We start from the raw sequence: 22,196 nt of genomic DNA on the forward strand, positions 1-22,196 counted from the left end.
GTGTCACAAAGCTACTGGAGTTTTACGACATGGTGACACAACTATGACGAGAGAGTAAGGAGGGGTGGGTAGACTGCATTTTCTTGGACTATAAGAAGGCTTCCGAAACAGTTCCACTCAAGAGATTAGTGCAAAATCTAGAGGAGCGGGCACTGCAATGGATCAGATAATATCTGACAGGAAGGAAACGAGTCATAGTGCATAACGAAGTGTCAGAGTGGACACCTGTGAAGAGCGAGGTTCCAAAGGGGTCAGTCCTAGGACCGGTGTTGTTTCTGGTATGTGAATGACATGAAGGAAAGGATAGACTCAGAGGTGTTCCTGTTTGGAGATGATGTGAAGCTAATACGAATAATTAAATCGGATGAGGATCAGGGAGAACTACAAAGGGATTTTGGACAGGCTGCAGCCCTGGTCCAGCAACTGGATCCTGGAGTTTAACCTCACCAAGTGCAAATTCATGAAGTTTGGGAAAGGTCAAAGAAGACCATAGACAGATTACAGGCTGGGGGGGGGGGAGGGAGACTGCAAGCCTCACTCAAGGAAAAGGATCTTGGGGTGAGTGTAATACCGAGCACATCTCCTGAGGCGCACATCAACCAAATAACTGCTGCAGCATATGGACACCTAGCAAACATAAGAATAGCGAAATGACGACACTGGAGGACAGAAGGGATAGGGGGATCATAATAACGACATATAAAATACTGAGAGGAATTGACAAGGTGGATAGGGACAGAATGTTTTAGAGATGGGACACAGCAACAAGGGTCACAACTGGAAGCTGGAAACTTAGATAAGTCACAGGGATGTTAGGTAGTATTTCTTCAGTCATAGAGTTGTCAAGAAGTGGAACAATTTGGAGAGTGATGTAATGGAAGCAGGATCCATACATAGCTTTAAGGAAAGATACGATAAAGCTCATGGAGCAGGGAGAGAATGGACCTAGTAGCGCCCAGCGAGGTGGCGGGGCCAGGAGCTTTGACTCGACCCCTGCAACCACAATTAGATGAATACAATTAGGTGAGTACACACACCACAAGAGCAGGGTAAGGCTACTGGTCAGTGGGGACTAACAACAAGGAGATTGAGTGGGAGAGCCTGGAGCCACACGGGGGACCAGAAACCTGGAGGACTAAGATGCTGGAGGTGATAATGGAGAAATTCATGCACCAACTTGTTAGAGACACAACCAGAGAAAAAGAGAGAGAACAGGATGACCCAACAAGGCTGGGGAGGACAAAGAAGACCGCAGACGGAGTACAGGTTTCGGGAGGAGGGTAAAGGCTGCGAACCTCACTTAGGAAGGATCTTCGGGTGAGTATCATGCCGAGCATATTCCTTGAGGAGCACATCAAGCAAATAACTACTGCAGCAAATGCGCGTCTGGCAAATCTAAGAATAGCTTTTAGAAATCTAAACAAGAAATCATTTAAGGCACTGTACACCGTGTACATCAGACCCGTGTTGGAGTATGCAGCACCAGTATAGAACCCACACCTGATCAAACATGTCAAGAAACTATCAAAAATGCAAAGGTTTTGAACGAGACTAGTCTGACGGGTATGAACTAGCAGGAGAGACTGAAGGAAGTTAACCTGGTGACAACCAACACAGAAAAGCCAGAGAAGACATGGTAACGACATATTAAATATTCGGAGGATTTAATAGGGCTTGACTGGGATAGGCTGCTCGAGAGGTGAGAAACAGGTGCACGAGGGCGCAGATGGAAACTAAAAACCCAGGTTAAATTTACTTTTTCAGAGATGAGAACTGAGTCAAAATTTCACAGAGTGAGCCAAAAGTCTGGACACACAGAATATATTACTAATAAGTATTCTGTTTTTTTTTTTTTGGGGGGGGGGGCGCAGTTACCGGAGTTCCTGCACCGTGGTCATGTGAGTCTTGCCAAGCTCGTTGAACTTTGCCTTGCTGATGATGGACAACGTCTTGAGGATATTATTCATTAAAACTACTGTATAATTATTACAGAAATGCATTTTCGCTTATGTGTCCAGACTTTTGTGTTACCCTGTACTATAAATTAATGTATCAGTGCCATAGATTGCCATATATATATATATATATATATATATATATATATATATATATATATATATATATATATATATATATATATATATATATATATATATATATATATATATATATATATATATATACATATAGACAATGCTGTGTGTGTGTGTGTGTGTGTGTGTGTGTTAACAATAGCAGGGGCTAACGTGTTTCAAACCTCAAGTCACAGAACCTTTGACCTGCCCAACGGTACACTCCGTCCTGAGAACCCTTAAGCCGTGAGGCAGGTCCACCAGGTCCTGAACCAGGGCCACCAGGCTCTACCAGGACTACCAAGCTCTGAACTAGGACCACCAAGCTCTGAACCAGGGCCACCAAGCTCTGAACCAGGGCCACCAAGCTCTGAACCAGGACCACCAAGCTCTGAACCAGGGCCACCAAGCTCTGAACCAGGGCCACCAAGCTCTGAACCAGGGCCACCAAGCTCTGAACCATGGCCACCAAGCTCTGAACCAGGGGCCCCCAACACACCCCTTGCTGGACAACAAGCAATCCACTTCTACCAGCACACTCTACATCCTCGACTTCTAGCGCTACACGACCCACACGGGTTTAGCGCTCCCCCGTCAATACAACCACGACGGGATCAGGACATTTCCCTCCCCCCTCTCCTCTGATACGTATATTAAAAATTAAAAGGCCATTAAAATCTCAACGTCTTGTGACATTCACTAACCATTTCTGTTTTAGTCGAAATATATATATATATATATATATATATATATATATATATATATATATATATATATATATATATATATACATAGAATTTTTCGGAAAATTTCCAGGCAACCAAAAAAAATAGGATGAAAACATTTCTCAAGGGCGAAAAAACAAATGAATGGACATTTTGAAGCCATTAGCCAAATTTGGAGGAATTGGTAATGGGATGTTGATAATGAGGAGCGGATAGTACTCGCAACTGTACTGAAACCTTCCACTTTTGTATGTAAGTAGGTAAGTAAGTAGGTAAGTAATTATGTAAATAAGTAGGTAAGTACCTAAGTATGTAATTAAATAGGTAAGTAAGTATATATGTAAGTAAATAAGTAAGTTTATCTAGGTACAGGTAGACACAAATATAGTCACACACAGGTGAGTACAATTACCATACAGAGTAACATACCAGGATAACATACGCTGTACGTGAGGAAAATTAGACACAGGTACATCTGGGTACCTTTATCGTAGGCACTTCACCATCCACTGGCTTTATCAGTAAAAATTCAAGGACATAACTGGAAGACAGTAGAACTATTACAAAAGATGAGGTAATCAGTCCCTCAGTCTTGGTGTTGGTGTGAAGACCAGCGTAGCCGTGAAGATTCTGAGATTTTTCACCACTATTTTGCTCCTACTGCCTCTTAAAATATATATATTGAGCCATGCATGGTGACCACGTCACCGTGGGAATTAATGGGAATAATGGGTGTAAGGTACTGACCGTGGCTAGCAGGAGAGTGACGCAGCACAGTCTGAGAAGAAGCATGATCCTGGGGGCGCTCCTCTCTCTCTGCCTCGCTCTGAAGAACAGGAAGAACATTGGTGATAATATTAGCAACATCAACGTGACAATGGTGATATTGAGTAATGTTGATGACACTGAGTAACGAGAGAAACATAATAACAAGGCGATTTGTGAAAGGTGTGTAGTCTGTGTGTATGTGTGTGTGTGTGTATGTGCGTGCATGTGTGTGTGTGTGTGTGGACCACCCACAAGGGACAACAGTATCTACAAGACCCGTTGGTCAACTCTCCCTGTGTCTTTCCCCGTTTGTTATCTACTGTTTTGCTATCCCCGTCGTTATTCCCTTCTGACGTCTTTACTGTTAGTTATCTACCATTTTTTAAGGCTCCTCTTACCCCCGTGTTAGTACTCGCTTCCGTTTACACTATCTCCTTCCACCTCCCATTTCCAGTGTCTCTTTTCCTGTTTCCCCGTTGTATCGTATTTCTTCCTTAGCTTTTGTTTTCTGGACCTGTTTTCTGTTGTGTACCATTACTGCTGGAACAGGTTCTGTTTTTTCTTGTGTTAACAGTTTTTATCGATATTTGATATAGACACAGTTTTTTTAAATCATCATCATCATCATCATCATCATCATCATCATCATCATCATCATCATCATCATCATCATCATCATCATCATCATCATCATCATCATCATTATTGCTATTATCTTCAATGGGAAAATATTCGGTTTCGTCCAGAAAGGCTCCAATGGAATTTGGATTTTTTTTTTAGATAAAACGGAGTTCTGATAGACATATTTGATTGTGTGGATAACTCCCTGTTATGAGAGGTGGAGCGGATAACTCAGTGACGTCATCACTGCAGTGGATCACGGATAACAACGGTGTAATAACTGGATTATGTAGATGGGGGGGGGGTGGAGAGGCACGGCTCGATACGGTACATGACCTCACTGGCCCTATAACCCAACAACAACAACTGTGCGTAGTATCCATATTTAAGAAGTGTTGGTAGAATTACAGACAATATGTTAAGTAAAAGGATATGCGCAGTTAATGCGATATTTTTATTGGGCGAAACGTTGCAATAATAAAAACGTCGATATGAATACCTTGCAAGGTAATGAATACAGTCAGATGGAAAGTCGTAGAAGACATGGAAAGAAGTGATTTCATTACAGATGCTAAATCTTGTCTCATTAACCTTTTGGAATACTATGATAAAGTAAGAGAAGTAAGAGAGGGGAGAGAGTACTTGGTGGAATACATTTTCTTGGACTGCAAGAAAGCATATCATGCCATCGTGAGACTGGAGCAACACTTGAGGTGCAAGCAGGAATGACTGGGATCGTGCCCTGGTGGATCAAGGTGTACCTCAGGGGAGGGAAGCAAAGAGTGATTATCCTGGAAGAGACGTCAGAGTGGGGAAGAGTACCAAGCGGGGTGCCACAAGGACTGATACTAGAACCAGTACTGTTTCTGGTTTATGTGGACATACCAGATGGAATTAAGTCAGATGTATCCCTGTTTGCTGATTATGTAAAACTAATGAGGAGAGTACAAACAGATGAGGGCGAAGGAAAACTGCAAACTGATCTCTAGCAGCTGCAAGATTGGGCAGATAAGTGCTTGCTTGAATTTAACTTCAGCAAATGCAGTGTTATGAAGTTTGGGGAAGGAGCCAAAAGACCAGACACAGAGTACAGCGACAGAGGCTGCACACTTCATTCAAAGAGGACCTAGGAGTAAGCATAGTGCCTACCATATCACTAGAGGCTTATACCAACTGAGAAACCTCTGTAGCAAATGTTCGTTTGGCATATCTGAGAGTGGCCTTCAGGAATCTCACCAAAGAGGAGTCTTTCCGGGAACTTTATGCAACATACATCTGGCTCATCTTAGAGTACACAGCACCAGTATGAAACCAACATCTAGAGAAATATCTTAAGAAACTGGAGAAAGCGAATAAGTAAGGAACGAGACTGTTTCCAGAGCTACGGGGAGGAGCTTCGACGAGAGGCTAAAAGAGTTCAGCTTTACGACCCTAAAGGAGTTGAACCTGAGAATATGATAAGTCTTGAAATAAGTGTCTATCATGAGCGGCCTCGTAATGGTGGAGTATGTGCTTTGATGCTGGTGAAGGTTCTTGGTTCACGAGATTGAAGCTGCCTGCCCCTTCCTTGGATCAACTTTAAGTGCTGCATATTCCCTTCTTTCAACACAAGGAGTGGTGGAGGCTTGATACACCGTGTGTTAAGCGCGAGAGAAACTCGCTACTCAGGTCCTCCCAGCAGGTGCGTCATTTAACAGGACGTTCAGAGGACCCAGGTAGCATAACGTCTGTCAAAAAACAGGTCAAATGTTTACCGACGCGGGTCTTAGTCATGATCCACAGCTATAGCTTTTGGTCATCTGACCGAGGACTTCCGCTGGCATACCCCCCACCTCTAAAAATTACGGTTATAATTATAACTATTAACTAGTTTCTAAACGACCCAGTTTGCCGTGGTTCGACCCCGACAAACTTAGTGAGGCAATTACAATTCTTCAGCGTAGGAGCAGAGAAATGGAACCACATGTACGACCATACAGATGGAACCACCTCTATGACCACACAGATGGAACTACCTGTACGACCACAGAGATGGAACCACTTGTACGACCACAGTCTCCACATAAGGACGGGCCAGGAGCTAGAATCAACCTCCCCCTCCCTCCCTTTCTGCACATCTGAAATGGGTAACTGGTGTAATTCCCAGGAAAAGCAATTTTCCTGGACCAGGTTCCACCCATCTTCCTGGAACAAATCTGATTACCTCCCCCCATGCTCTGTGAATTTAGCTCTTCCTTTTGCATATAAAAATGGTGAAGCAGCAACGGAGGCAGGAAGTCAGACCTTGAACGAGACAGCCACTTCCAGCACCAGCCACACCTAACACCAGTCCTTCTAGGTCAGTGTCATGGCTGTGAGATGCTGCTGCTGCTGCTGCTCTGTGTGTGTGTGTGTGTGTGTGTGTGTGTGTGTGTGTGTGTGTGTGTGTGTGTGTGTGTGTGTGTGTGTGTTTGTGTGTGTGTGTGTGTGTACTCACCTAGTTGTACTCACCTAGTTGAGGTTGCGGGGGTCGAGTCCGAGCTCCTGGCCCCGCCTCTTCACTGATCGCTACTAGGTCACTCTCCCTGAGCCGTGAGCTTTATCATACCTCTGCTTAAAGCTATGTATGGATCCTGCCTCCACTACATCGCTTCCCAAACTATTCCACTTACTGACTACTCTGTGGCTGAAGAAATACTTCCTAACATCCCTGTGATTCATCTGTGTCTTCAGCTTCCAACTGTGTCCCCTTGTTACTGTGTCCAATCTCTGGAACATCCTGTCTTTGTCCACCTTGTCAATTCCTCTCAGTATTTTGTATGTCATTATCATGTCCCCCCTATCTCTCCTGTCCTCCAGTGTCGTCAGGTTGATTTCCCTTAACCTCTCCTCGTAGGACATACCTCTTAGCTCTGGGACTAGTCTTGTTGCAAACCTTTGCACTTTCTCTAGTTTCTTCACGTGCTTGGCTAGGTGTGGGTTCCAAACTGGTGCCGCATACTCCAATATGGGCCTAACGTACACGGTGTACAGGGTCCTGAATGATTCCTTATTAAGATGTCGGAATGCTGTTCTGAGGTTTGCTAGGCGCCCATATGCTGCAGCAGTTATTTGGTTGATGTGCGCTTCAGGAGATGTGCCTGGTGTTATACTCACCCCAAGATCTTTTTGTGTGTGTGTGTGTGTGTGTGTGTGTGTGTGTGTGTGTGTGTGTGTGTGTGTGTGTGTGTGTGTGTATGTATGTGTGCGCGTGTATGGTGTGTGTGTGTGTGATAATTCATTCTTTGTACAGTTTTGTGACAAAAACTCACATGGACAGAGTGAGTCCATGATTAACCTAGGGAGAATCCACACATAGCTTTAGAAATAGGTATGGCAGACCTACGCATACGGGAGAGAGTGAATCTTCCACCACACCTGTCAGAGCAGCATGTAGAGGGAAAAGTAGGGAGTAAAAATAAGTGTGTGATAATGGGTAGGTAAGCTCAGCGTGCGGCACAAAACACAGACGAACTATTCAAGAAGAGTGACGAGCTGAAGAAATGAATAGCTGAAGTACCTTCAGACATCATAGCTATCACAGAGACACAGCTGGGCTACATGATATCAGATGCCATATTTCCGGTAGGATATCAAGTGATAAGGAAAGAGAAAACAGGGGAGGTGGAGGGGTAGTACTGCTAATCAGAAATCAGTTCTGAAAAGGTGAGAAGGATGAGCAGAGAAGACACTAGACTTCGTAGCAAGCTTAGTTAAGACTGGGTGACCCAAAGTAGTAGTTGGCGATTTACAACCTGACACCTAACAACAGGAGATCGAGGTAAGAACCTGAAGACAACAACAAAGGAATGATTGACATAAATGAAGAAGCTATGAGTGCCTACAGAGCCAATACAAAGCCGGTCATCATGAGGGATTTCAGTCACAGATAGACTGGGAGAGCTGGGAGCCTCTTGAGGGACCGGAAACATGGAGAGCTAGGTTGACGAAAGTGGTCAGGGAAAACTGTGTGTCAGCATGTCAAGGATACGACTAGAGAGAGAGAGGAGGGGATGAGCCAGCAAGACTGGACATAGTATTTAACACATGTCAGACATAGAAGAAATAGAATACAAGAGTGCCTCTGAGACCCAACGACCATGCAGTGCTGAACTTCAAGTACCTTGTGGAACTAAATGTAGAGGGAAGAATGATGAGTAGAGAGAGTGAGAAGCCAGACTTTAGAAAAAGGAACTTTGCAGAGATGAGGGAATTCCTGAATACAGTGCAATGGGAAAACAAAATGTGTGGGAGATGAGTGGACGAGATGATGGAGTATGTAGTTGGAAAGTGCTGGGAGGCAGAGGAAAATTTATACCCAAGAGGCAAACAGGAGATAGCAAACAGAGCCCTTGGATGAGCCGGAGATGCGGAGGCAAATAAAAAGTAACGTATACGAATTTGTAAAAAAAAAAAAAAAAAAAAGTGACGGACAGACGAAAACAGAAAAGTGAGCAGACTAGCCAGAAATGAATATACAGTTGTGAAGAGAGGGTGAGAATGACATTGCAGCAAGGCCAAGTCTGAACCAAAACTGCTTTACAGCCACATCAAAAGACAGACAACAATGAAAGACCAGGTAATTCGAGTCAAGAAGGAAGGAAGGAGGAAAGCTTATGGGAAATGGCAAGGAAATCTGTGAAATGCTGAACAAGCAATTCAATGAGGTCTTCTCAGTGGACACTAGAACAATGACAAAAAGCTTAGGAAAAAGGGTACACCAGCAGATACTGGATACCATACATAAAATACGGGAAGATGTATAAAAAATTTTGATGGAGCTGGATACATCCGAGGCCGTGGGACCTGACAGTGTCAACATGGGTTCTACCACAACTGAAGCACTAAAGTCAGTGATCGCGGGACAGTTGCCAGAGATCTGTAAGACAGCAAATGTAGTCCCTATATTTAAGAGATGAAACAGGTAGAAAGCGTTGAACTACAAACGAGTTTCACTGACATGTATAACTTGCAACGTAATGGAGAAGATGGAAGGAGAGTAGTAGAGCATTTGATGAGAAGTGCTTTCACAGACAACAACCAACACGGGTTCAGAGACAGTAAATCTTGTCTTACCAACCTGATGGAATTTTATGACAAAGTAACGGAAGTGAGACACGATAGAGAGGAATGGATTGAATGGGTCTTCTTAACCTGCAAGAAGTTATTTATTGTATTCCACAAAAGACTGGAGCAAAAACTTGAAGTCCAGACAGATAAAACAGGGAACATACCCCGGCATATAAAACTGCACCCCGGGGAAGGAAGCAAAGAGTGATTATCCGGAAAGAGTCGTCAGAATGGGGAAGAGTACCAAGGGGTGTGCCACGAGGATCGGAATTAGGACCAATACTATTTCTGGTTTATGTGAAGGACATACCAGATGGAATTAAGTCAGATGTATCTCTGTTTGCTGATGGTGTAAAACTAATGAGGATAATGCAAACAGATGTGGACGGGGAAAAACTGTAAACTGATCTGTACCAACTGCAAGACTGATCAGATAAGTGGTTGCTTGAATTCAAACCCAGTCTACGCAAGGTTATGAAGATCGGGAAGGGGTCAGAAGACCGAAGATGGAGTATGGGCTCACGGAACAGAGGTTGTACACGATACTCAGAGAGAAAGACCAAGGGGTGAGCATGGTGTCCAACATATCGCCAGAGGCTCACATCAACCTAATAACCTCTGCTGCCAATGCTAGCCTGGCACATCTGAGAGTGACCTTCAGGAATCTCAACAAAGAGTCTTTCTGGGCCCTTTATACAACATGTATCAGGCGTGCGTGCAGCCAGTAGTAACAGCCTGATCAGCCAGGCTCCTATGCACCATGGCTTGGTCATGGATCTGGCCGTGGAGGCGTTGACCCCGTGAACACCTTCCAGGTAGACTCCACGTACGTAGACCCCATCTTAGAGTACGCAGCATCAACATGGAACCCACACTTGAGGAAGCATGTTAAAAAACTGAGAAACGTGCGGAAGTATGCAATAAGGCTTGTTCCTAAGGAACTTGAGCTATGAGAATAGGTTAGTGGAACTGAGTCTAATCACACTGGAGCATAGAAGAACCAGGGGAGATATGATCACAACATACAAAGTACTCAGCATGGAGAAGGAACAGGCTGTTTGAGAGTTGAGAAATAGAGATGTTAATTGTTTCTTCAGTCTCGTGAAGTTCGCAAAGTGGAATGATCTCAGTGAAGAAGTGGAGGAGGCAGACTCCATACATAACTTTAAGAGCAGGTACGATAAGGCTCACGAGGATTCAGTAGAGTGAATCTGGCAAGTGCAAAGTTGAGAAGCGGGACCAGCAGCTAAGCCTCGACTCTTCCAACCACACACACACACACACACACACACACACACACACACACACACACACACACACACACACACACACACACACACACACACACACACACACACACACACACACACACACACACACACACACACACACACACACACACATACACACACACACACACACACACACACACACACACACACACACACACACACACACATACACACACATACACACACACACACACACACACACACACACACATACACACACACACACACACACACACACACACACACACACACACACACACACACACACACACACACACACACACACACACACACACACACACACACATACACATACACACACACACACACTCGTGGAGGAGTCACGCGGTTTGAGCTCGTGTTTTGGTGATAATTTCTGACTGTGCCATAAGGAATAGAGTGTGGGATATAGGCGTGTGCACGCATAAGAGTGCATATAATCACTTAAGCCCCGAGAAAAGGAAATATAAGTGATCACAGAAAAGAAAACAATGGAAATATTGGCTGAGTGTTTAGTGGGGGCCGTTGGAAGGGTGAACGGTTGTGTCAGGCCTAAATAGTGTTGCCATAATAACGCAGTGGGGTATTTTGAAGAATAAGTGCGACTCAAGACCAGGGAGATAAGAGATATGTATAGATGTGTCAGTAAATACAGTGAGTGAGTGAAAAAATTAGAAGAGCTAGAGACTATAGTGCATACAGGAAGTTAGTGGAAAAATTACCGAGAAGCATCAAACTTCTTCAACTTCTGGGACAGGACAGACCCGCAACGTTACTCCACTGCCAGCCGCAAGTAATATTCACCTAGTTTGAGTTGCATGGGGTTAATAGTACCTGTCTCTAGCTGGAATTGGGGGTCACTCTCCTCGAGCTATCAGAATTAGAATAAGCAGCATTTACTGGCATTTAATAGAACTTAGAGGTAGCGGCATGTAGGCGAAGCCTAGTGTATTTATTTTTGAACGTAATTTTAAACGCATAAGACTACAGTGGGAACCAAGAGATCGGGTACATATACAATACATACGTGGGAAATAAGGACTGTTTACATAAGCATATGCACAAACACTAGGTGAGGACAGCTATGCTGTTAGGCACTTGAATAGCTGTAGCACACACACACACACACACACACACACACACACACACACACACATACAGACACACACACACACACACACACACATACAGACACACACACACACACACACACACACACACACACACGCACACACACACACACACACACACACACACACACACACACACACACATACAGACACACACACACACATATACAGGATTTTACACCTTCCTGTGAAGTGACCCTATAACCCTTCCTTTCCCCCCCATCTCTCTCCCTCTCCTCTCTCTTCCTCTCTCTCTCTCTCTCTCTCTCTCTCTCTCTCTCTCTCTCTCTCTCTCTCTCTCTCTCTCTCTCTCTCTCTCTCTCTCTCTCTCTCCCCCTTTCTCTCATCCTCTCTCTCTTCCTCTATCTCTTCCTCTCTCTCTTCCTCTCACTCTTTCTCTCTTCCTCTCTCTCTCCCTCTCCCTCTCTCTCTTCCTCTCTTGCTCTCTCTTCCTCTTCTTTTATCTCTCTCTCTTCCCTTGTCATTCCCCCCTCTCTCTTACCTTTTCCCTCTCTCTCACTTTCTCTCCCCCTTTTTCCCTTCTTTTCCCCTCCTTCTAGGCTCCCCTTCTCTCTCTCCCTATCTCTCACTCTCTCCCCCTTTTTCTTTTTATCTTTCTCTCTTTCACTAAAAAAAAAATGGTTGGGACTCGCAGGAATCAGGGATCAGATGACAATGGTACTGGTAGGGAGGAATGGATGGAGGAGCAGTGGAAAAGGATAGAGCAAGAATGGGAGAGAAAATTAGGAGAGCTTTCTGAAAAAATGGAGAAAGAGCTCTCTGTGAAATGGGAAAAGAGGTTGGAGAAGGAGACGAAGAATTGGGAGGCACAAGTCGAAACTGCAGTAGCCAGGGTAAAGTTCCTAGAATTTGAGGTAAACAGGCTGAAGCAAGTCTCAGGGGCAGTGACCAGAGAAGACACACCATACGAAGATGAGAGGCTGAACAGGAAGGAAGGAGATATGAATTATGCTAAGGTCATATCAGCCTGCAAAGAAGGGCCAGGGAGTGGAAGAGAAGAGCAGATGGGTGCAGATGGAGAGGGAGATAGATCGAATGCTGAGGCACAACCATGCTACCAAGAGCCACTGGAAAAATCAAGTGAGAAAATGACCACATACAGACAGGAACCAGAGTCACAGAGGGAGAGGCAATGGGAGAAGGAAAGGGCAAAATCAGTGATTATCCATGGGCTTCGGGAGAGAGAGGAAAGGACACACACTGAAAGACGGCAGGAAGAAAGAAAGGAGATTGAGAAAATCATCACGGAAATAGGGGGAGAAGACATGGATGAGATTGTAAATTTTCAGAGAATAGGGGGGTACTTGAAGGGGAGAAACCGACCGATCAAGCTGATTCTCAGGACAGAAACAGTGCGGAACAGGATCCTCCAAGAGAAACCACAGTTGAAAAGCTCGGAAGAGTACAAGAAGGTGTTCCTAGACAGAGACAGAACACAAACAGAGAGACAGCAGCTGAGGGAGAGGACAAAAAAGCGATAGGAGCTAGGAAAGGAGACAAGGATGGAACCAGCAGAGGTCAGTCAGAGCAGAACAGAGCAGCAAGGGCAAGCACACACACAACTATCCTCAGAACCCCACAACCTATCACACCATCCCAACACACAATACAATCCATACCCACAGCTTCCACCCAACCCCAACCATAGAATCCCACAGTATGCTACCAGGTCTCCCAACCCACAGGCCCCCCCAAACCACAGTGTTGGAAAGGAAACTGAAGATATGGTACACAAACGCTGATGGAATAACAAACAAGTGGGAGGAGTGGCACGAAAGAGTCAAAGAGGCATCACCAGACATCACAGCGATCACAGAAACCAAGCTTACAGGTATGATAACAGATGCCATCTTTCCAGTGGGATACCAGATCCTGAGAAAAGACAGAAGGAACAGGGGGGGGTGGAGGAGTGGCATTGCTGATCAAACACCGATGGAATTTTGATGAGCTGGAGAGAGGAGACAGCGGAGAAGAAAGTGATTACATAGCGGGAACGCTTCACTCTGGTGGTCCCAAGGTGATAATTGCAGTGATGTATAACCCACCACAGAACAGCAGGAGGCCAAGGCAAGAGTATGACGAGAGCAATAGAGCGATGGTTGACACACTGGCTGCAGTGGCGAGAAGAGCTCATGCATGCAGGGCAAAGCTCCTGATCATGGGCGACTTTAACCACAAGGAGATCAAATGGGAGAACTTGGAGCCACATGGGGGCCAAGATGCATGGAGGGCTAAGATGATGGAGGTGGTACTGGAAAACTTCATGTACCAACACGTAAGGGACACTACAAGAGAGAGAGGAGAGGATGAACCAGCAAGACTGGACTTAGTATTCACCTTGAGTAGTGCAGATATTGAGGACATCACATATGAAAGACCCCTTGGGGCCAGCGATCATGTGGTTTTGAGCTTCGAATACACAGTAGAGCTACAAGTGGAGGGGGAAGCAGAAAGGCCAGGACAAATGAAACCAAACTACAGGAAAGGGGACTACACAGGAATGAGGAACTTCCTGAATGAGGTTCAGTGGGACAGAGAACTGGCAGGGAAGACAGTTAATGAGATGATGGAATATGTAGCAACAATGTGCAAGGAGGCTGAGGAGAGGTTTGTACCCAAGGGTAACAGGAATAATGGAAAAGCCAGGATGAGCCCATGGTTCACCCAAAGATGCAAGGAGGCAAAAACCAAGTGTGCTAGGGAATGGAAGAAATATAGAAGGCAAAGGACCCAGGAGAATAAGGAGAGCAGTCGTAGAGCCAGAAACGAATATGCACAGATAAGAAGGGAGGCCCAACGTCAATATGAAAACGACATAGCAGCAAAAGCCAAATCTGACCCGAAGCTGTTATACAGCCACATCAGGAAGAAAACAACCGTCAAGGACCAGGTAATCAGGCTAAGAAAGGAAGGAGGAGAGACAACAAGAAATGACCGTGAAGTATGTGAGGAACTCAACAAGAGATTCAAAGAAGTGTTCACAGAGGAGACAGAAGGGGCTCCAGAAAGACGGAGAGGTGGGGTACACCACCATGTGCTGGACACAGTACACACAACCGAGGAAGAAGTGAAGAGGCTTCTGAGTGAGCTAGATACCTCAAAGGCAATGGGGCCAGATAACATCTCCCCATGGGTATTGAGAGAGGGAGCAGAGGCGCTATGAGTACCACTAACAACAATATTCAATATCTATCGAAACAGGGAGATTGCCTGAGGCATGGAAGACAGGAAATGTAATCCCAATCTTTTAAAAAGGAGACAGACATGAAGCATTAAACTACAGACCAGTGTCACTGACATGTATAGCATGCAAAATCATGGAAAAGATTGTCAGGAGAAGAATGGTGGATCATCTAGAAAGGAATGATCTCATCACCAGCAGCCAACATGGTTTCAGAGACGGGAAATCCTGTGTCACAAACCTACTGGAGTTCTATGACATGGTGACAGCAGTAAGACAAGAGAGAGAGGGGTGGGTGGATTGCATTTTCTTGAACTGCAAGAAGGCGTTTGACACAGTACCACACAAGAGATTGGTGCAAAAACTGGAGGACCAAGCAGGGATAACAGGGAAGGCACTACAATGGATCAGGGAATACTTGTCAGGAAGACAGCAGCGAGTAATGGTACGTGGCGAGGTGTCAGAGTGGGCACCTGTGACCAGCGGGGTCCCACAGGGGTCAGTCCTAGGACCAGTGCAGTTTCTGGTATTTGTGAACGACATAACGGAAGGAATAAACTCCGAGGTGTCCCTGTTTGCAGATGACGTGAAGTTGATGAGAAGAGTTCATTCTATCGAAGACCAGACAGAAATACAAAGGAATCTGGACAGGCTGCAGACCTGGTCCAGCAACTGGCTCCTGGAGTTCAATCCCACCAAGCGCAAAGTCATGAGGATTGGGGAAGGGCAAAGAAGACCGCAGACGGAGTACAGTCTAGGGGCCAGAGACTACAAACATCACTCAAGGAAAAAGATCTTGGGGTGAGTATAACACCAGGCACATCTCCTGAAGCGCACGTCAACCAAATAACTGCCGCAGCATATGGGCGCCTAGCAAACCTCAGAACAGCATTCCGACATCTTAATAAGGAATCGTTCAGGACCCTGTACACCGTGTACGTTAGGCCCATATTGGAGTATGCGGCACCAGTTTGGAACCCACACCTAGCCAAGCATGTAAAGAAACTAGAGAAAGTGCAAAGGTTTACAACAAGACTAGTCCCAGAGTTAAGAGGTATGTCCTATGAGGAGAGGTTATGGGAAATCAACCTGACGACACTGGAGGACAGGAGAGATAGGGGGGACATGATAACGACTTACAAAATACTGAGAGGAATTGACAAGGTGGACAAAGACAGGATGTTCCAGAGACTGGACACAGTAACAAGGGGACACAGTTGGAAGCTGAAGACACAGATGAATCACAGGGATGTTAGGAAGTATTTCTTCAGCCACAGAGTAGTCAGGAAGTGGAATAGTTTGGGAAGCGATGTAGTGGAGGCAGGATCCATACATAGCTTTAAGCAGAGGTACGATAAAGCTCATGGTTCAGGGAGAGTGACCTAGGAGCGACCAGTGAAGAGGCGGGGCCAGGAGCTTGGACTCGACCCCTGCAACCTCAACTAGGTGAGTACAACTAGGTGAGTACGCACACACACACACACACAAGATATTAATCAAATGAGTCAAATAATGTTGATAAACAAACGTTTTAGAGACTTTTTGTTGTCTTCTTCTACTTAACCTTTAATTTCCTGCTGCCATGACACGTACCCATTAATGCTCTCTCTCTCTCTCTCTCTCTCTCTCTCTCTCTCTCTCTCCCCGTGTACTTCCTACTACTCTCCTTCTCACCTTCACATTCTCCTCCTCCTCCTTCTCTTCCTCTTCACTTCCTCCTCCTCCTCTTCCTCCTGCTCCCGGAATCAGGTTCCCACACGACCTAACTCAGAGGCCTGCCTTCTTGACCTACATTCAAGGTAGGTCGGTGGGTGGGTGGGTTGTTGTTAGTTGCTTGAGTACGTTGGACGGTGGGTAGGATTAGAGGCTTTATTAGGGGGAAGTATAGGAGAGAGAGAGAGAGAGAGAGAGAGAGAGAGAGAGAGGGAGGGAGGCTTTCAAATGAGCTGATATACATTAGTGTACAAAATAATTGGAACAGGAGTATTTTTTGTTATAATCTCATACTCTTTCTTAGTCTCCGGCTTAATTAATATAGTTAGGTTCTTTCCTTTTCAGAAGAGTTTGCTTCCGACTTCTGGCAGCCACCCAGATGTGGTGCTACCCTGCGACTCTCCTCAGTGCCACAACAGCTGTTGTTCTGTAAGACTATTCCTGCAAGCGTGCTCCATGAGTGAATGTGGTTTCGCCAAATTCTCCCCTTCAATTCGTGATTACTGCTGAAATTCATGATGAGTATTACACCTAAGAAGAGTGCAAGTATTATAGCTCTCAGAAAACATGCTGATTCGAGTATTAGACAGATCGCCGAAAATTTGGAAGAAAATGCAAGACAACACCTCATGATGACAAGGTTATCATGAGAAATAGTGTAAAGAATCCCAAGAAAACCAGGAAAGACCTACAGAGAGATTTGGCTTCAGCTGGAGTAAATGTTGATTCTTCAATTGTTTCACGAAGGCTCCTTGAAGCTGGCAGAACTGCCAGAAAATCTGTAAAGTAACAATTATTGACTGCTGCTATGAAGAAAAAACGGCTGCAGTGGACACTATCATAATGGATGGACGACAGATGAATGGAGAAAAGTTATATTTTCAGATGAGGAGCATTTTCAAGTACATGGGAACAGATCAGTAGTAGTGAGATGGAGCAAAGGCGAACCTCTTTGGAATGGACAGTCAAGAAGCGCCAAAACAACCACAATAGAAGATGTTTTGGGGTAGTTTTACTGATAAAGGCTCTGGACGGCTTGTTATTGTCGAAGGAACGATGAACAGTGACAAATACAAGGCAATCCTTGCAACTCATTTGCTTCCCATTATGGATAGAGACTTTCCCGATGGAGAAGGCATTTTCCAACAGGATCTTGCTCCATGAAAACACTTCCAGAAAAATGCTGACATTCTTCGAAGGGAGTGGGGCTACGCGTTCTAAATTGGCCTGGAAACTCTCCTGACCTCAACCCATTTGAGAATCTATGGCGATCTATCGATCGCGAAACAGGACTGTTCAACTGCGGAAAAGCTAATTATTGCTGTTATTAGGACCTAGTACTGCGACGAAAAACTTGCCAGAACTTGGTCGGTTCTGTGCCAAAATGTGTAGCAATACTTATAAAAGCAAAGGGTAGTTATATATCTTATTAAAACAGTTATGTCACATCACTGCCGTGCATTTTTCAAATAAACATTAATTTTTCAAATGCCTTATTTCATCACTGTCCCAGTTAATATGCACACTACTGTAGGTAACAGTTCTTAGCTTGTAAATGAAGTTAGAAACCGTAATCTAACCTTGTAAAACCCTATGTAAAAGAAAGAGAGAGAGAGAGAGAGAGAGATGCCCTGAGTGGCTGCCTGCCACCTGTTCGTCTTGCTATAGTTCGTGAACTAGCACCTGGAATCTTCCCACTGCAGTCAACCTCTCCATAAGAATATGCAGTTGAGCCCCACGATTGTAAAGTTATTGTCCAGCCGCTTCTTCAGCGGCAGTGTTGCTTTTCAAAGCTCACTGTCTCAGTAGGTAGTTTGGTTCCCCCATTCAGCACTCTCTTTGCGGGGTAAAAAACTTGACCTACGTTTGTGTTGCATCTCTTGCCTCGACGTTTTATTCCAGTATCTCGAGTTACTAATCCTGCACTCTAGAGATTACTTCGTCTTTGAGTAATAATGATGATGATAATAATAATAATAATAATAATAATAATAATAATAATAATAATATTTCTATAAGTACATGTACAAGGTATACAGTCCTAGCTGACATCAATGACATACTACTATATAGAAAGCCCCTTGTTATGCAGGACATTTCGGGCAAAATGGGTTAATTTTGTCCCAGGATGCGACCCACACCAGTCGACTAACACCCAGGTACATATTTTACTGCTAGGTGAACAGGGACAGCAGGTGTCTTAAGGAAACACATAATGACGTTTCCATCCGTACCGGAGATCGAACCCCAGCTGAATTCTTCGTTCAGCGCCATGCACCAGCATTGTGAAACCACAGACCAGAGTGTAAAGTTGAGGTCAGTTATTGTACTGTCCAGTCACTCCAGTACCACTGAACTGACCACGATGGAAGGAAATGCTGACGGATGAATCTAGCACCGTCAGCTGTGTTGCTGACAGATGAATCCGTCACTGTGTCAGCTGTGTCGCTGACAGACATGCATGACTCAGTAGATCTGAAGTCATCGTTCAGTATATCTGTGATCAAGACAGTCTGGCAGCCTCCAGGTGTGAGGACGGTGTGCACACTTCTTGACAACATTCCCAATAAACTGTGTCTTCAGCCGTGTTTTTGCAGGCTCCGAACAAATGTTATTTATGTATATTGTGGGAAAGGCCCAGGAGCTGTACTGAGGAACCTCGCTCTTACCAGCACCATCTTCAGTAGCGAGAGACAGATGAGTATGACAGATATACAACAATTGGCCATTTTTGTTACTGAAATGTTTCGCCTGCTCAGCAGGCTTCCTCAGTCAAATAAAGATGTGACGTAGTGGAGAGATAACTATGAGGTGATCAGTCCCTCAGCTTTAAAATTGTTTCTTCAAGACTGAGGGACTGACCCCCTCCAAAATTGTTTCTCCAAGACTGAGGGACTGACCCCCTCCAAAATTGTTTCTTCACGACTGAGGGACTGACCCCCTCCAAAATTGTTTCTTCAAGACTGAGGGACTGACCCCCTCCAAAATTGTTTCTTCACGACTGAGGGACTGACCCCCTCCAAAATTGTTTCTTCAAGACTTAGGGACTGACCCCCTCCAAAATTGTTTCTCCAAGACTAAGGGACTGACCCCCTCCAAAATTGTTTCTTCAAGACTAAGGGACTGACCCCCTCCAAAATTGTTTCTTCAAGACTAAGGGATTGACCCCCTCCAAAATTGTTTCTTCAAGACTAAGGGACTGACCCCCTCCAAAATTGTTTCTTCAAGACTTAGGGACTGACCCCCTCCAAAATTGTTTCTTTAAGACTGAGGGACTGACCCCCTCCAAAATTGTTTCTTCAAGACTGAGGGACTGACCCCCTCCAAAATTGTTTCTTCACGACTGAGGGACTGACCCCCTCCAAAATTGTTTCTTCAAGACTTAGGGACTGACCCCCTCCAAAATTGTTTCTCCAAGACTAAGGGACTGACCCCCTCCAAAATTGTTTCTTCAAGACTGAGGGACTGACCCCCTCCAAAATTGTTTCTTCAAGACTGAGGGACTGACCCCCTCCAAAATTGTTTCTTCAAGACTGAGGGACTGACCCCCTCCAAAATTGTTTCTTCAAGACTGAGGGACTGACCCCCTCCAAAATCACTTCTTTAAGGCTGAGGGACTGACAATCTCATATTTACTTCTCCACTGCTTCCGATGTCTCCATCATTTACGTCAACTCTGTATGTGACTGAAGCAACACACTCACCAGACTCGTAACTCCCGGGTGAGACACTCATGTGTCCTGGGTGAGACACTCATGTGTCCTGGGTGAGACACTCATGTGTCCTGGGTGAGACACTCATGTGTCATGGGTGAGACACTCATGTGTCATGGGTGAGACACTCATGTGTCCTGGGTGAGACACTCATGTGTCATGGGTGAGACACTCATGTGTCCTGGGTGAGACACTCATGTGTCATGGGTGAGACACTCATGTGTCATGGGTGAGACACTCATGTGTCATGGGTGAGACACTCATGTGTCCTGGGTGAGACAGTCATGTGTCATGGGTGAGACACTCATGTGTCCTGGGTGAGACAGTCATGTGTCATGGGTGAGACACTCATGTGTCCTGGGTGAGACACTCATGTGTCATGGGTGAGACACTCATGTGTCATGGGTGAGACACTCATGTGTCCTGGGTGAGACACTCATGTGTCATGGGTGAGACACTCATGTGTCCTGGGTGAGACACTCATGTGTCATGGGTGAGACAGTCATGTGTCATGGGTGAGACACTCATGTGTCCTGGGTGAGACACTCATGTGTCATGGGTGAGACAGTCATGTGTCATGGGTGAGACACTCATGTGTCCTGGGTGAGACACTCATGTGTCCTGGGTGAGACACTCATGTGTCATGGGTGAGACAGTCATGTGTCATGGGTGAGACACTCATGTGTCCTGGGTGAGACAGTCATGTGTCATGGGTGAGACACTCATGTGTCCTGGGTGAGACAGTCATGGGTCATGGGTGAGACACTCATGTGTCCTGGGTGAGACAGTCATGTGTCATGGGTGAGACACTCATGTGTCCTGGGTGAGACAGTCATGTGTCCTGGGTGAGACACTCATGTGTCCTGGGTGAGACACTCATGTGTCCTGGGTGAGACACTCATGTGTCCTGGGTGAGACACTCATGTGTCCTGGGTGAGACACTCATGTGTCCTGGGTGAGACAGTCATGTGTCCTGGGTGAGACACTCATGTGTCCTGGGTGAGACAGTCATGTGTCCTGGGTGAGACAGTCATGTGTCCTGGGTGAGACAGCCATGTGTCCTGGGTGAGACAGCCATGTGTCCTGGGTGAGACAGTCATGTGTCCTGGGCGAGAGAGTCATGTGTTCTGGGTGAGACAGTCATGTGTCCTGGGCGAGAGAGTCATGTGTTCTGGGTGAGACAGTCATGTGTCCTGGGTGAGACAGTCATGTGTCCTGGGCGAGAGAGTCATGTGTTCTGGGTGAGACAGTCATGTGTTCTGGGTGAGGCAGTCATGTGTCCTGGGTGAGACAGTCATGCGTCCTGGGTGAGACAGTCATGTGTCCTGGGTGAGACAGTCATGTGTTCTGGGTGAGACAGTCATGTGTCCTGGGTGAGACAGTCATGTGTTCTGGGTGAGACAGTCATGTGTTCTGGGTGAGACAGTCATGTGTCCTGGGTGAGACAGTCATGTGTCCTGGGCGAGAGAGTCATGTGTTCTGGGTGAGACAGTCATGTGTCCTGGGCGAGAGAGTCATGTGTTCTGGGTGAGACAGTCATGTGTCCTGGGCGAGAGAGTCATGTGTTCTGGGTGAGACAGTCATGTGTCCTGGGCGAGAGAGTCATGTGTTCTGGGTGAGACAGTCATGTGTCCTGGGTGAGACAGTCATGTGTCCTGGGTGAGACAGTCATGTGTTCTGGGTGAGACAGTCATGTGTCCTGGGTGAGACAGTCATGTGTCCTGGGTGAGACAGTCATGTGTCCTGGGTGAGACAGTCATGTGTCCTGGGTGAGACAGTCATGTGTTCTGGGTGAGACAGTCATGTGTCCTGGGCGAGAGAGTCATGTGTTCTGGGTGAGACAGTCATGTGTCCTGGGCGAGAGAGTCATGT

General features: G+C 45.6%; 1 protein-coding gene across 1 annotated transcript in view; it reads right to left on the bottom strand.

Moving 5' to 3' along the window:
• Window positions 1-22,196, bottom strand: part of LOC128688166 (uncharacterized) — a 143,479-nt gene that overhangs the window by 106,096 nt on the left and 15,187 nt on the right. Inside the window, exon 2 of the mRNA XM_053775872.2 lies at window positions 3,545-3,623. Coding sequence (XP_053631847.2) covers window positions 3,545-3,589 — 45 coding nt within the window. The 5' untranslated portion in view covers window positions 3,590-3,623. The remainder of the gene's footprint in view (window positions 1-3,544; window positions 3,624-22,196) is intronic.

The sequence above is a fragment of the Cherax quadricarinatus genome, chromosome 19, assembly GCF_038502225.1.
Source record: "Cherax quadricarinatus isolate ZL_2023a chromosome 19, ASM3850222v1, whole genome shotgun sequence".
Classification (NCBI taxonomy): Eukaryota; Metazoa; Arthropoda; class Malacostraca; order Decapoda; family Parastacidae; genus Cherax; species Cherax quadricarinatus.